Below are 16,245 nucleotides of genomic sequence, written 5' to 3'. Positions count from 1 at the left end.
GCTCCTACTTTCATATACCTCTCCTTTCCGTTCCCCATGTTATCAGGGAAGGGCCTGAAAACTCAGGCTGAGCTATAAACGACAGAGGAGACTTAGGCTGTTGCCCCGTAAGGTCCCTGTGTAGTGCACTACTCCAGGAGGGGAAGGCCAGGCCCATTCCTGGCCCGGTCCTTCCCAAGGCCATTTCAGCCTCAGGAGCAGGCATGTTTGTGTGTTGCAAGGCCAGGGGGAAAGGTTAAACAGTTGGGTCACGAGACGTAGCCACATGCCCTTCTTAGGACATAGGGTCTGAGAACTTCCTGCAAAGCATGCAGTTAGCTAATGGGCCTCCTCTTTGTAGCCAGCGATAGCTCCTGGGCCAACTGTTTTTAAAATGTTAAGCTTATTGAAAAATGGTAGCCCTAGATAAGGGGAAATTCTGGTGTGTTCTGGTCATTTGGGTTTCCTAAAGGTAGAGAAACTTTGCTACTTAGACATGCAGCCTGTCCCATGTATTCATTCACCGAGATAGTGACCACAGATGAAAAATTTGCTAGAGTGGATCTGTATGTGATGAGAGCTCCGGAACACCCCCCACCCCCCACCCCAATCCTTGTGTTCTGGGGGTGAAAGCTCAGAGCCGAGGAGGCCCTTTTACCTGGGGTGATTGGTTGTGCACACCTCCCAGGAGACCAGGACACAGGCTCCCAGCCACTGTACTCATCTTGGCCAACCAGTCACCCAAAACCTTGCCCTCTGCACACCCGCTACTCTAAAGTCCAAAAAGGCCATGATTCACTGAAAACTTGAAGCAGAAACTACAAGCTTGCTCCCCATTTGCATTCAAATCAAGGTTTTATGAAACTCTGTTCCTGTTTTCAGTGTGGTAAAAGCAAAAGGGTTTTAAAATTACCTGGACTCCTTTGCGTTCCCTGGGACCACACTTTCACACTGTCAGACCAAAAACAACAAAAACAAAAACCCAAGAGCAACAAATCACCCTGCTACTTAGGCTTTTGTATGAAAACTGGTTTTAGGGACATTTTCTTTGTTCTTATTTTCTTTGGCCGTGAATGGGGAATAAGTTCATTTTTCTTTCTCTTTCATTGAAATTGGAAACTATATTTTTTTAAAAAAGAAATTCTTCCTGCACAGCTCTGCACTGAAAAGAGCTTGTAAAATACAGCTGTGTTTGTCACCCTGTTCGCGTCAGGGTTCCCCTAGAGGCTGCTCTGCGCCCTCCAGCCCCCACGGCAGGTGCCGCGCGGAGGGAGGCCTCAGGCACACTTGCTGACGCACTCCAGCAGCTCCATCCGGATGGCAATGCGGACGTGCCAGCCCAGCGGGATCAGCCGGATGAAGCGGGAAATGATGGGGGGCCGCAGGAGGTTCTGGACTGTGGAGGTTCGGTCTGAGTTGCCATAGAAGACCTAAGGAGAGAGGAGGTCTTATCACTATCACATCAGAAGATGGTAAAGGAAGGACGATTCTTATCCGACACGGGCCCCAACTTTGAAGTTTGAGAAATCACAGCAAGTGGTTAAGGCTCAGAGAATTGCACATCCCCACCCCCAAATCTGAATTTGCATGTTACTCAGCACCTGTGTGCTCTAGGCATCTCCGAGTCACTCTGTGGGGACATCTAGAACTGCACCATCCAATATGCAAGCATGAGCCACGTGTGGCTCTTTAAATTTAAGCGAATTAAAATTAGATAAAGGTTTCCTTCCTCAGTCACACTAGTTACAGTTCAAGTGCTCCGTAGCTACGTGTGAGTGGCTTCCATACTGGACAGTGCAGATACACATACACACACACTCAATTACGAACCTACTATGTTCAGTGAACAAGACTTGACTTGCAGCTTGGCCTTTAGAGGTTAGTAGGATATATAGTTGCTCATAGGCCTAAATTCCTGTGTTTGCACTGCTGGAGCCATTTTAATCATTTACATAGTTCAGCGGCTAACTTGCTGGATTGTCCAGATCTTCCTAGCAATCAGTCTCAATAGTAAGGAGAGGCCATATCTACATAAATAGACAAGGGCCTACCCACATCAATAATAGGTCAAGTCAGACCCATGTGGCAAAGTGTTCAATGGCTCAGTGAGTTTGGAATAGGCCAAATGGCCAGTTTTGATCATTTAAGCAACTATAAGCTGATGGGAGAATTCAGACAAAGACTTCTGTATACAAGAGTGGTGCTCATTCACAAACAAACTGCTAGGCACCCAAGATACAGCAAGAAAAGACACCTGCCTTGTTAGAGAGTAGACCATGTTGTGGGGAAGAAGCCCGGATGACTTCCCTTGCCATGGAGCCAGTGGTCTGACAGGGTGGAAGAAGGAAGGGAGGCCCAGAGAGTCCAAGCTGAAGGTAAGTTGGGGTTAGCCCGACTTACCCGGTTGTTTCCTGTCTGGTCCTTATAGTAAATCCAGTTCAGGTTCTCATCTGTCCTGTACTGCACGCTGTACTTGGTCATCCACTCATCGATGTCACAGCGTCCCTGGGTGAGGATCCCTGAAATCACCTTGACCTCCTTCAGATCTATCTGTAGCCACTGGCTGCTGTCCTGGTACTTGGAGAGCCAGGCGCACCTGCCAGGGACACAGCAAATCACCAGGAGCCTTTCCCCACGAGCACCTGCAAAGAGCTGAGAGGCACTGCCCTTTGAGGGATTGCCACCACCTGAAGAACTTCTGCAATGCTCAGGCAGTCTGAGTTGCGATCTGTTAAGCACCAAGAGGCCGGTCTCTAAGAAGTGGCCAGCCTCTGTTATACTTGTATCATTCTCTTTCTCCCTGCATCTCCACTGCGCCAAGAACAATGGCCAGATTCAACTGATTGGTCAAAGAAGTGCCTCTGAGTGTAGCTGAAAGCGCCTTTGGGGTGTGGTTGAACAGGTCTTTCTTCAAAACATGAAAATGCATGGTTCTTACACCCGCCAGCCCTAACGCTTTTCCTTAGTCTCTCCTGATGTCTCTCCATGAGTCTTACCCTAATTTCACTTCCTTTATACATACGTGCATCTCCTTCAGGTGCTGCCATTCGGGGCTTTCAGAGAGTGTCTCCCATGTGCAGATCACTGAGCCAAGTGGCTCTGGAAGCGCCTTTGACAATTGTAAAGCAAACTAACGAACCAATGTGTTTTTTAGCTATATCCCTCCTGAATTGTGGAAACCTATAATTTCCCCTTTGAGGTTTTCATTTTATTTTATTTTGCATTTAATTAGCTTCTTGGGACTCAGTCCTTGACTGCCTTCTCTTCTAACTCCAGACTGGCTCCTTGGGTGGCTCTTGAATTTTTAATTTCCATCCCAGACCTTTTCTCAATTCTAAAATCTGAGAATCAGTTGCTATCTAGACAACTTCTAGATGCCTTACAGCACCCCCAGTGAGACCTGTCCAAGAGTGAATCACCTCCATCCCAACCGCTCCTTCTAGTATCCATCTCTTGGAATGCTACCTCCATCCTCCTGAGTGTTCATGCCAGAGAGATCCTTGGCCCCTTCCTCTCTGTCACCTCAAATATCCAATCCCATCTATTGAGTCCATCTCAAATGTTTCTCAAATTCATTTACTTTTCTCCATTTCACTGGCACTGCTCTAGCCCACATCATCCTCAGTTCTTGAGTGGATGATTGCTACTTTAGCTCTCTTCACTAGTCTCCCTGGGTTACCGCCCCCCCTCCCCCACTAAAGAGTTCTCCCGCACAGGAGCCAGATTTTTCTTAAAACACAAATCTGATTGTGATACTCCCCAACTTCAAATCTTTCTCTGGTAGAGTCTGCTGATTGTCTCCCAGTATCCTCTTCCCATTTTCCTTTAGTAACAGAACACCACCATCACCATCACCACCACCACCAAGTTTTATCTGGGCAAATGGTCACCCAGCAGAGTTCATATTTCCCAGTCTCCTTTGCAACTAGGTGGGGCAATGTGTCCAAATTCTGATTAATGGGATGTGGGCAATGTAGCCAATATGATTATGTTTGTATCCTTAAAAGAAAAGTGTGTGCACTCTGCTCTTCTTTTCTCCCCACTGACTAGAATGTAGATGTGATAGTGGAAGCAAGGGTAGCCATTTTGGGCCCCAAGATGGAAGCTTCATGCGAAGGATGACAGAACAAGGTAGAAAGAGTCTGGAACCCTGATACCATCAGCCATCATAACAACCCTACACTGCCTAATGAAACTTTCAGATGACCAGGAAATAAGCCTCTGTGTTGTTTAAGTCCCTGTACTTTGGGGCTCTTTGTTACAGCAGCACAAACTTGTGTTTTAACTAATGCACATTCAAGGAACTCTCATTATGCCTAAAATAAGGACCATAATCCTTAACATGACTTCATGATCTGACTTCTGACTACCTCTCTAGCCTTATCTCACTTGTGCCCTAACTTTGCTGACCTTCTTTACCATCCCCATCCATGTCCTTCAGGGATCCTCCCAACTAAGGGCCTTTGCACCTGCTGTATTCTGTGCCTTCCCCCACCCCCTCACCCGGCCAACTGCAAGTCTCAGGTTAAATATCTTTTCCTTAGAAAGTCTTCCCTGGTACTTCAAATTAATCAGGTCTTTCTTCTTTGTCTTCTCCACAGTATTTATCACACTCACTAAATGCTCAGTTGTGTGATTATGTGCTTAGAGTCCCTCTGGCCCTCTAAACTGTATGCTTCTTGAAGGCTGGGACCTCATCCACAGTCCTCAGCACATGGAAGGCACTCAATGAATATTTGTTGAATAAATAAATAAATGCGTTCTGCCATTCGTTTATTACAGAGATGTACATTTTTCAAGTGACATGAAAAAAATCGCCTGAGCCATCTGCCCTGCTTACCCAAAGCCTTGACTGTTGAGCCGGGCCTTGTTAGCTGTCCATGAGGAATACCAGCCCACATACTGCTCCAGGTTGGAGCAGGTGATCTGGTCTGGTGTGACCTCTCCTGACTCGAACCCCAGGGGCTTATGATACGGGCATTCTGGAGAAGAAAAGGCAGCACACATTAAAACAATCGTATCACATCGTAACACTCAACAAACACGACAGGACTAACGTGACAAATCAAACCGTCTCCTCTGCGCTTTGGAAGGTAGAGAATGTTTTGCTTGGCAGCGCACTTCACGATGGATCTTCAACCTACTCACTGCTCTTATGAGAAGAGAGTGAAAATGAAGTAAAAGGATTGCCATAGAGACTCACAACATTCATAAAAGCAGACGAAAGGGGCTCTATGGCAACCTGAGGTGGGGGGCTGAGAAATACTTCACCTCCTCCACAGACTTAGACATTTAAAACACCAGGAGGTTCACAGAGAAATAGCATACTTAAATGCCATACTCTTTATTTTCCTCATGAACACAGTTTTCGCCATCCTGCATGATGCCGTCAGGGTCCCTAATTGTCCCTGGGCAGCATAGGATGCTAATGATAGATACAAAACAATGGTGAGAGGCAAGAAAGGCAATTATATATTGAGACTGATTTCTCACTTGTAAATTGCAGTTTTCTCACTAGTCTAATGGAAAAAAAGGGGGGGTGAAATGTGCCTGAGTGACTACTGAATGAGGTACAGTTGAAAGGAGCTGTTTTTCCAAATAAGAATAGCCAAAGCTGGTTTTTAGGTGTTAACTGTTTGCTGCTTTTCATGTATTTCTTCTCACATTTAGTGTTCGGTTACCTGGTCAAAGACTTTTGCTCAGCATTTATTCTCCCCTTCTTTTTGACGAAAGAGCCCTAATTTTGGGGGGCAGCAATGTAACCAGCTTAAAAAAAAATCTGTCCCAGTCTCTTTTTGCGGTTAGAAGGGACCACATGATAAAATTTCTGACCACTGTTATATAAGACGATGTCTGCTGGGGATTTCTGATCAGTTTTTGCTTGCCCCTTCTTTCTTCCTGTTACCTAGAAGGAAAACCTGATAGCTGGCACAGTGGTAGCCATTTTGCACAATGGGGGTAAGGCCAAAAGAACTACAGAGACCTCAGCCCTGATATCCTTACTGCATGAGTCAAAACAAAAGTAATTTAATAAGCCACTACTTGGGGGGGGGGTCTCATAATCAAATGCAGGTTCTAGCTAAGTTTCTAGAGAAAACTTAAAATGATAAACTTAGGCATTCTTCCAGTTTCTGATTGTGAACGATAAGTGTCAAGTAAGTTATTTTTTTCCATGTGTAAATTTGAGTTCAGATCAAAGAGCTGAACTTATTTACTGGGGCATCATCACCTCCCAACAGTAAGATGGGTGCTAAAGTCTTTCTGGAGGATAATTTTCAAGTCAGTAAGACAGAATGAAGCATGCAAAAGCTTGAATGCCATCCATCCTGACACCAGAATGCCCGCACGGTTGTCATGCCCTGTACTCAGAGACTGAAGACAGAAAGACAGCTTCAGGCCTCTGACCAGAGAGGCTCAATGCCTTTTTGCCCAATGCACCAAAGGGAAGGGTCCAACCCCCCACCAGTAGTTGCAGCTCAGTGGGGCTGGAGGTGAGGGACCGTATTGGTAGTTTATCTAGCACCCAAGGCACCTGCCTGCTTAGAGCGTCCGTCTCATATCCAGTACCCAAGGCTTCAGGAGCCTATTAAAAGAATGGGAATTCCTGGGAGCGAGAACAGGAGTGCTTTATGGGCCACTTGATCATGTCTTGTGTGGTCAAGTCATCAGGAGGGCTTGTTAAGGTTGCAGATTCGGGGGCCTAGTGCCCATGGCCTTGGGGCCTCCCCCACCTCCTCAATTCCCCTCTGATCCACAAGATAAGCCCGTGCCACCAGAAGGAGGGACAAGGTCCCAGCGCCAGAAAGCTGGGTTTCATTTGGGTCCAAGGTTGTCACTTAAATTCTAACTGTGGATGTTTCTAAGGCCCCTCCATCCTGAACCTCCCCTTTCCTGCTCCAAGGCCGCCAGCTCGGAGGGCGGGAGCAGAGGGGAAGGAAAAGCCATCAGCCTATTCCTGATTGCTTTATTCTTGGCATTTTGCTCTTTCTCTGTTTTCACCTCACAGCTCTTTTGCCATTTCTTTCCAATTAGCCCATCTACTAGTTAAGAGTGAGCTGGAAACCTACAGAGACCCAGCCAGTGGCAATGGCCTCGGAGGCCAGTGAGGCCTAGACGTGGACCCTGCCCACACTCTCCAGGAGAGTGATGGTCTCACCATCCCCACGGCCTCAGCTGCCATCTGGGAGTCAACGCCTGACTCTCAGGCCCCAAGCCTTATCTAACCATTGTCCGTTTTCCAGGAGAACAGTTCCATCTGGGTGACACCAAAATCCTTCACATTCACACATCCAAAACCGAGCCCTTCAGCATCCAAGCCCCAAGCCTGCCCCTGTCCAGGGCTCCTGTCTCAGGCATTGCTGCTTCTAGCTCCCCAACTGCCAACCCAGAAAGGCGGTGGTGTGGCCCAGGGCACAAAGCAGAGATTGTCTGACAGGTCTCAGCCTGGACACCACCTGGAGAGTTACAGAAGTGCTAATGTTCAGGTCACCCCGCAGAGATTCTCATGTCATTGGTCTGGGGTAGGACCTGGCTAGGGGTAAAGCTGAAAGGGATCGTAATGGACAGCCAAGGTCAAGAATGCCTGCTTAGAGTCGATGTGAGCTGGGATTGGATCCCACTCTCTGTGTGAGCTTAGGCAAGCTGCTTAACCTCTCTGGATTTCAATTTCCTCATCTGTGAAATGGGCACAACAGCAGTACGTGCCTCCATAATGTGGCTAGGATTACATGAAATAATGTTTGTAGAGTACAGCCTCTAGTGCCTGGCCAAGAGCAACAGATCATATTGGTGTAAGAGGGTGAAGTTGTGGGAATATATTGATGTCTTCTTGAGTTTTTCATGTTTGTCTTTCTGGTGAAGGCTCACCCGGGAAGAAATCTAACTCCCCTCTACCACACTCTGTCCTGCCCCCATCATCCCCTGTATATCTCCCCAAGAAGGAGTCCAGCTTCATGTTTCTAAACGTTTGGGATCTTGCACCAGGAAGAATAAGCCCCACGCTTGTGTGTGTGTGTGTGTGTGTGTGTGTGTGTGTGTGTGTTCATGTGTGTGTGATTCAAGGGAGTAAAAGGCTGTTGACAGCATAGCATCTCTCAGATTTATGGATTTGGAAGGTCTAGGCCTCAACAGAAATTAGCTGATTGTGCTAGAGGAGGTAACTGGAGATTCTGGACTTTGGCCTTTGCGGTGGAAAGGGGGTGCTCATGGACGGGCCTGAGCTCAGTGGGGACATGCTTCCTCTGAGGGGGCTGGACCATGGATGGGGGCAGGGAGACCCCCTCAGGAAACCTGGGCAAGTCCCCGGGACTGAGCTGAGCTTGGTTCAGAGGGAGGAGAGCCACCACCAAGGTGTCTGCCTTAAAGTGGGGTTGTGGGCCAGGCAGAGCGCCTGCCACCTAGCCCGAGCTTCAGCTCTGCCCCCAGGCAGCCCTTGCAAGCCCAGGGGGGTTTCAGGTAGTCCAAGGAGAGAGGAAGGACCTTTAACAATCCTGTCTTTAGACTCCTCACAGGCCATGACAAAGGAGGCCTCAAACTGGAGTTATATAAACTTGGGAAAATAGGAAATGTGGCATTTCTCATGCTCTGTGTGCTATGGAGTAAACTGCAGTCAAGTTATGTTATTATTTCTCCTGACTCCTCCTTTCCCCTCTCCTCCTCCTTCCACAGTCCTGGTGGAGCTCCCTTTCGGTCCTCTTGCAGGCCTGGAGGCCTTCTGTTGAGGTTGTTCCCTCTGCCTGTGACACTCCTGTCCCGTCTCCTCCCCCTTCACCTGGCCAACTCTACTCACGCTTAAGACCTCCTCCCACTTCCCCTTCCCACCCTGAGCCGGGGGAGGGACTCCAGCTGCTGCCTCCCCAGTCACCCTGGTCCTGTCACTGATTCCCTGTCCTTGTGATTATTTAACTGTCAGCTCCCTGGTCTGTCTGGCTCACCCTCCTATCCTCTGAGCTGAGCAGAATGCCTGCACATGCTAGGCACTCGATAGCTGTTGAGTGGATGGTGAATGAAGGGATCAACAAAGAATATCACCTGTCTTGGGTGGCCGCTAGGACGAAGCAGAGAAAACAGCAGAAACAGGAAACAGAGAGCTCAGGGAGGAAATAGAGGTTGCCCAGCCCACAGAACACCCACGGCCCTAAGCAAAAAGAAACTGTCAATTGAGTATAAACTAGGATTAAGCAACACGAATAATGTTGCTGGAGGAATGAAGGGTTCATCATCAGACCTACATGGAATATGGCTTTCCCACATGTTCTGCCCAATGGAAGTTAGTGCAGCTACGAAGCCTGTTTTTACACTCATCTTAAGTAGAAAAAGAATGTTTCTACACTCATTTTAAGGAGACACCTACATCTGTGGCACAAGTGGCTCTTCGGAGCGAGCGATGCTTTGATCATTCCACGGATAAAGGCATATTCATAATGTGCTGCTAACCCGGACTATACTTAACATACTAGCCTTTCCCATTCAGTAGCTCATTTCTCGGTTAAGGTTAACCTAGAGAAACACAAGGAGAGCTGAGGGATGTTCTTGACAAGAGAGAGGTGAATATGAACCTATATGGCCATGGAGTAGCATAGAGAATAATGTTTATAGCATAGAGTGGAAACTCGAAAATGATATAGGAATATAAAATCTAAAATAAAAGTAAAGCAGTAACGAATCACTGGATTTCTGTATTTTGATGCTTTCCTTACCCTGTTTCCCCCTTGGAGTGCCAAGGTAATCTTAGCTTGACTGTGGAACACAGACCTTTTAGTAATTTTTGTAGCGTTAAGCCAAAGATTAAGGAGGCCCTAAGGCACCGAGCCAGTCACCTTCTCCGTGGGTGGGGATACTGGACGGTTAACAGCCAGTGTGCGCCTGGGAGCGCCTCCTGACAGCTCTGAATGACCCTCCGTCCTGTCCTTCTGTACTTTCTAGGCTCTTCTTCCCTCCTAAGGCGGGCTCTGGAGGAAGCGCTGAATCTCAGGGTCCAGAGAAACCAAGCAGCGTCCTTAACATTCCGCTGAGGATCTGAGGCACTGACGGGCAAGTGACTTCTGGAATACTGTGGCTTGTCCTGCTGCCCTGAATCATCTCTTTTGTGGAAAACTCATTAACACCAACGAATCAACCCTTTAATGCTTGGGTTGCATTTTTCCTTCCTGGAAATATCTGTGCTGTTAAAAAATAAAACAAAAGCAAAACAATCCAAAAAATGGTGGGGAGAGGAGAATGGTTAAGCTGAAGTTCTGATTTCAGAACTTCAAGTTCATGGCAGGTGTGTGGGAAGAGAGCTTGGGGGACCCGGGTCGACTTCACATTCCTCAAACACATAGCCCTCCTCAGCTTCACAGCTGACTGGGTCAAGGAAGCCAATCTGCATAAATCATCTCTTTTTAAGTTGTTTGTAGAAAGAACTTCGAGTGGAATTCCAGTCAGTCTCCAGGTCTCTGGTGAAGAGAACGGTTGCTCCCACCGCATGGGAAACTCCTTCAGGGTGGAGCTAATGTCTTCATTTTCATCTTCCTGTCGGTGCCTGGCACATAATAGGCACGTGATGACAAAGGGTGGACTTGAATTTCAAGTGGATTATTAAGGAGGGTGCTTCCATATTGACTGGGCGGATCGCACCAGTCTAGAGGGGTTGCAGGGGCTCATGCCGTGGGACACAGTGGGTGGGACGTCCGGTGGACGCCCACCAAACTAAACAGCACTGACTGCTTTCCTCACCACTGGGACCCCCTGCGGCTTGCCAATAGACTAGTTCACAAACGGCTCCTACCCCTTTAGTAAATAGGAAAACGGAGGCAGTGAAGGCCATTGTAGACTCCCCTGCCTCCCCCACAATTTGCTATTTTAATGCAAATTTAATGAAATAATGAAGAGAAGCTCGCACATGTGCACACATACTGTCTCTAGCGGAGCTATTATTAGGCGATTATGTAAAGTGAATGACTTGGCACGGCACCATCATAACCCTGGAGAGGGGTGACAAAGACAGTTTCAGCAAAAGAGGCGCCGAGCCATGGAAAGGACAGAGCGTTGCGAGTATTTGCCGGGCCCCCAAGCCCCTGAAAGGCCGAGGGTGAGCTCTCAGGAGGCGGGAAGAAAAGGAGCTGACCTTTATTAAGCTACAGTTTGCTGGGTACAACACAAGATGCTTTCAGGCCTCATCCAATTTCTTCCTCATAACAACTCCCTAGAGCAGGGGTCAGCCAACTGTGGCCCTTGGGTCAAAGGTGGCAACCCAAGCATTTGTAAATAAAGTTTTATTGGCACACAGCCGTGCTCTATGGCTGCTTTTGCCTTCCAATGGCAGAATCGAGGAGCTGAGACCCTTTGCCCTGCAAAGTCATAAATATTTAGCGTCTGGTCCTTTACAGACAAAGTTCGCTGGCATGAACCTTACAGGAAGACATTCACAGTAGCCCGGAAGGGCTATGTTATGCCGCAGAAAAAACCTCTTGGAAATTTCAGAGGCTTATCACAACAAACGTTTGTTTTTCACTCAGGTGACGTGTCCATTTTAGGTCGGCAGGGGTTTCTGCTCCATTGAATCTCCTGGGACCCACACTGAAGGAGAAACCACTTTCTCAAGCAGGGAAGGGAGAGCCAGAGTGGAGGACCAGCCCTTAAATGCTCATTTTGGAAGAGACGCTGCTCCCTTGGGCTGGAACTGCTCATACGGCGCCACCTGACTGCAACGGGGCTGGGACGGGGGGAAGCACACGGCTGTTTGGCGAGCAATAAACCCTCAGGCACAGTACTAGTACCTCTATTTGACAGAAAGAGACCAAAGTGGGAGTCCCAGAGTTAAGAAATGAGGCAGCCAAGGTTCCACCTCTGGTGTGTCCAGCTTAAAATCCTGTGCTCTTCTCAAAATGCCCCACGTCCTACCATGGATTTATTTTCATGAATTCCACGAGTCTGTTTCATTGAAAATAGGTCCCGGTTCACCATCTCACGGAGGCCAAGGAGAGATGCATGAAGCTGTTTCTAAACAATGACATCCGTGTGGTATGTTGGAACAGTGGCTGTTGTGTGATTCGAAGCTCAGAGGCCAACTGTGTGTTCGGGGGACGGGGGGGCGGGGTGTTGATTCAGCCAGGTTGAAGGGAAGAGGAGAAATGGTGCTCCTAAGGACACCCCGAGGATCAGGTGCCCTAAGGAGAGGGGACACTCACCTGGTATGCAGTCTAAGGAGGTGGCGCCAGCAGACCAGAGGGCGTTGGCACCTCCTTGGCAATCGGATTTGCACACTTTCTGGTACCAGGGGTCTTCACCCTCATCCTGCGGGAAGCCAGAGGGGCAGGAGCGTCAGTCACAGTCAAAGGCAGCTCTGGCCGGAGCCACTGGAAAAATCTGTGCCGCCTCTGTGGCTCAGTCAGTTGAGCGTCTGCCTTTCGCACGGGTCCTGATCCCAGTCCTGGGATCGAGCCCCGAGCAGGGAGCCTGCTTCTCCTTCTCCCTCTGCCTGCCTTTCTGCCTACTTATGCCCTCGCTCTCTGTCAAATAAATAAAATCTTTAAAAAAAGAAAAAGGCAATGGACTCAAGATTATATCACCTCTATTAAGACCTGGTTTACTTACATTCTCTTGTTAAAACACCAGTCTTGAACTTGCCCGGAGAAAATGTGCTATTGCCACCACCAGAATAAAATATCTTTAAAAAATACCTTAAAAAAATTGATAATCCTACACATTATTTGGAGCTAAGAAAATCTTCAAAAACAGCTTTTTTACTGTAACATACCTCGGTAGATGATAATCCCAGCGTGGCTAAGCAAAAGGACAAGAGAGGAAAAAATGAAGTTAAAAAAAAGAAACAGAAATTCAACAAAATTATTCATTCCATGGAAAATTGAAATGAAAATAGTCACATAAAAGTTAACAAAGCCCCTTCTGGAAGAAGTCAAACTAAGTAAATATGTGCCAGGAATAACATCCACAGATGCTGAGAAACTGGGGACAGTAAATTAAACACACAAGGATAATAATTACTATTATTATTTTAAAGTGAACTCTCCCCCCAAAGTGTGGCTCCAACTCACGACCCCAAAATCAGGAGTCACGTGCTCTACTTACGGAGCTAGCCACGTGCTTGTATTATTTTTGTTCTTTATAGAATTTTGCAAAATACATTAATGTAGCAAAGAGGAAAAGAAATGCACCTGTATTTCTTATCACCAAAGGCAATACTGTTACCATTTTCATGTAAATCTTTCCAGTCCTTTTTTTCTATGTGTATTTTTAAAAACATATTTGAGAACCTACTACCTAAACGGTGCTTGCAATTTACATTTCTATTGTAACATTTGACATTATCGGTGCTAGCTTTTCCCTTTACTTATTGACCCTTCATCATCATCGTCGTCCCCAGTGTCTACCAGATGTGCTCTGCAGGAGCTGATTCCTAGCCCTCTCCCCCAACCCCTGTGACACATTTAGGTTATTTAGGATTACCACATTGTTTAGAAAATCTTTTTAAGGTTTGTTTTAATGTACAGGAAATATTAAACCACAAAGTACAAATACTGTATAATTAATGTGGGAAAAGTAAGTGTGCAAGATTTAGCATAAAACTAACATCTAGACTATCTCTATGGAAGTATGAACAAAGCGAATGAATGCACAATTTATTTTTTAAACACTTTTTATTTAAATTCAATTAATTAACATATAATGTATTATTGGTTTCAGAGGTACAGGCCTGTGATTCATCAGTCTTATATAACACCCAGTGCTCATTACATCACGTGTCCTCCTTAATGTCCATCATCCAGTTACCCCATCCCTCTATCCCTCTCCCCTCCAGCAACCCTCAGTTTGTTTCTTATGATTAAGAGTCTCTTAGGGTTTGTCTCCCTCTCTGGTTTCGTCTTATTTTATTTTTTCCTCTCTTCCCCTATGATCCTCTGTTTTGTTTCTTAAATGCCACATATCAGTGAGATCATATGATAATTGTCTTCCTCTGATTGACTTACTTCGCTTAGCATAATACCTCTAGTTCCATCCACATCATTGCAAATGGCAAGATCTCATTCTTTTTGATGGCTGAGTAATGTTCCATTGTATATATATATCCCACATCATCTTTATCCATTCCTCTGTTGATGGACATCTGGGCTCTTTCCATAGTTTGGCTATTGTGGACATTGCTACTATAAACACTGGGGTCCAGGTGCCCCTTCAGATCACTACATCTGTATCTTTGGGGTAAATACCCAGTAGCACAATTGCTGGGTCATAGGGTAGCTCTATTATCAACTTTTTGAGGAACCTCCATACTGTTTTCCAGAGATGAATGCATGATTTAATAGGAAAAGAGTTTGGATACATTAGCATAAACTGTTTAAGCTCTGCTGCCCAATGCAGAACCACTAGTCCTATGAGGCTATTTGTGTTTAAATTATTTAAAATTCATAAAATTAAACATTTGGATGCCTGGGTAGCTTAGTTGGTTAAGCATCTTCCTTCCGCTCAGGTCATGGTCCCAGGGTCCTGGGATCAAGTCCCGTGTTGGGCTCTCCACTCAGCTCGGAGTCTGCTTCTCCCTCTGCCCCTCCCCCAGCTTGTGCTCTCTCTCTCTCTCGCTCTCTCTCACAAATAAATAAATAAATATCTTTTTTTAAAATGGGCAAAAGTTTAAATTAAATTAAATTAAATTAAATTAAACATTCAATTCTTTAGTCACACCAGCCACATCTCAAGTGCGTCCTGGTCTCACGTGGCTAGTGGCTAATGTACTGCACAGGTACAGAACGTTTTCATCGTAGCAGAAGTTTCAGTCAGACAGTGCTTGCTAGTGTAAAGCACCAGAGCCCCATTTCCCATTTTCAACAAAACGGATACCTTCATTTCTTTTCTGCTTATAAAAGCAACGCATATCTATTATAAAAATCTTGAACAAAACCTGAGCATAGGCAATAGGAAATAAAAGTCCCTCCTTAACCACTTTCCTACCTAAAAGTTGAATCTGATGCCCACCACGAAACCTTTCAGATTGTTTTAGAGAGTAAAGGAATGGTCTCATCTTTTGTGTCACAATCGGAAAAGCTATCTTTTTCAAATCGTGCCTTCGTTTAAATAATACATATTTACCTGTTCTGCAAACCACTTCTTCATGTCCAGAGTGAGCCTGGCCCCACACCAGGGCCTGGGCCTTCTGAAATGGAAGCCTCGCTCTCTGCCCACAAGGGGCTGGAGGACCCAGGAGAAGACAGAGCGCTGGACGATGGACATGGTGAGTACTCTGCCAGGTCATGCATGGCTGCAGTGGGAGTCCCGGGGAACGTATCTTTTAGTCAGAGCATTTCAGGGCTACCCCTCACCTGTGGTCACCAAACCGCTGTCTCCCCTGGGCCCTCATTCACGGGTTATTCATTCCTAGGGATTCCCTGTGCTACCTGCTATGGGCAGAACGGATCCTCTCAGGTTGAGACGAAGGTTAGGAGTGCCATCTTGGAGGCCAAGCTCTGTGCTGGCAAAAGAAGTTACTGACTTCTTATTTTCACATCCAATGGACTCTTCCCGACACTGACCTTATGTCTTCAGGCTCCAGTGTGCTCTCAGTCCCTCCCGTCTTCCTTTAGCTTCCATCCCACTGTTCACCTGGTTCTCCCATCACTCTGAATATCTTCTCAGTCTCCTTTGAGAGCTCTGTTTCTTCTACCCACCTCATAAATGTTCCTAAGCCCAAGATTCCAGCTCTTGCTTTGAGTGGTTTACCAGGTATCTCCCCATAGATGTCTCTTACTATCGAAAATTGGACCCAGTCAAGTCTTGACACGGTCATGGAGCAATCTGAACTCTCTTATATTGCTGGTGGGCATGTAAGTCGGTCTAGCTTCTCTGAAAAACTATTTGGGAGCTTATACTAAGGTGGAACATACATGTGCCCTATGAACCAGGAATTCTACTCTTAAGTATCTACCCACCAGAAATGCATACATATGTTTTCCAAGTGACAAAAACATGTACTAGATTACCGGCAGCAGCAGTATTTGTATTAACCCCAAACTGGAAACACTCATATGCCCATCAAGAGTAGAATATGTGTGGCGCCTGGGTGGCTCAGTCGGTTAAGCATCAGACTCTTGATTTTGGCTCAGGTGGTGTTCTCAGTGTTGTGAGATCGAGCCCTGTATTGGGCTCCGTGCTGGGTGTGGAGCCTGCTTAAGATTCTCTCTCTCTCTCTCTCTCTCTGTCTCTCCCTCTCCCTCTGCCTCTCCACATGCCCCCCTTCTCTCTCTCCCTCTCTAAAAAAAAAAAAAAAAAAAA

At 46.6% G+C, this 16,245-nt stretch overlaps 1 protein-coding gene and 1 long non-coding RNA gene across 2 annotated transcripts in view; one reads left to right on the top strand and one right to left on the bottom strand.

The window, feature by feature from the left end:
- Window positions 1-1,256: 1,256 nt before the first annotated feature.
- Window positions 1,257-13,409, bottom strand: RS1 (retinoschisin 1). The gene is made up of 6 exons (XM_008696476.2): window positions 13,313-13,409; window positions 12,719-12,744; window positions 12,150-12,255; window positions 4,820-4,961; window positions 2,380-2,575; window positions 1,257-1,409 (listed from the first exon to the last, which is right to left on the bottom strand). The coding sequence occupies exons 1-6, from the start codon at window positions 13,407-13,409 to the stop codon at window positions 1,257-1,259; spliced, it is 720 nt and encodes a 239-aa protein (XP_008694698.2).
- Window positions 13,410-14,787: 1,378 nt separating this feature from the next.
- Window positions 14,788-16,245, top strand: part of LOC103668163 — a 5,738-nt gene continuing 4,280 nt past the window's right edge. Inside the window, exon 1 of the long non-coding RNA XR_569950.2 lies at window positions 14,788-15,208. This is a non-coding gene — a long non-coding RNA (uncharacterized LOC103668163). The remainder of the gene's footprint in view (window positions 15,209-16,245) is intronic.

This window comes from Ursus maritimus, assembly GCF_017311325.1.
Source record: "Ursus maritimus isolate PB19 chromosome X unlocalized genomic scaffold, ASM1731132v1 scaffold_X1, whole genome shotgun sequence".
NCBI lineage: Eukaryota > Metazoa > Chordata > Mammalia > Carnivora > Ursidae > Ursus > Ursus maritimus.
This window is presented reverse-complemented; position numbering and strand designations above follow the sequence as displayed.

Bases quoted from the DNA above. Each gene is read 5' to 3' on its own strand.
- RS1 (XM_008696476.2), bottom strand. From the start codon at position 13,409: ATGTGTCACAGGGGTTGGGGGAGAGGGCTAGGAATCAGCTCCTGCAGA. The intron at 12,745-13,312 runs GTAAAGGGAAAA...CCTTTTGCTTAG, and splicing joins TGATGATGAAGGGTCAATAA to CCACGCTGGGATTATCATCT. The intron at 1,410-2,379 runs GTAAGTCGGGCT...CTCTCTCCTTAG, and splicing joins ACCAGACAGGAAACAACCGG to GTCTTCTATGGCAACTCAGA.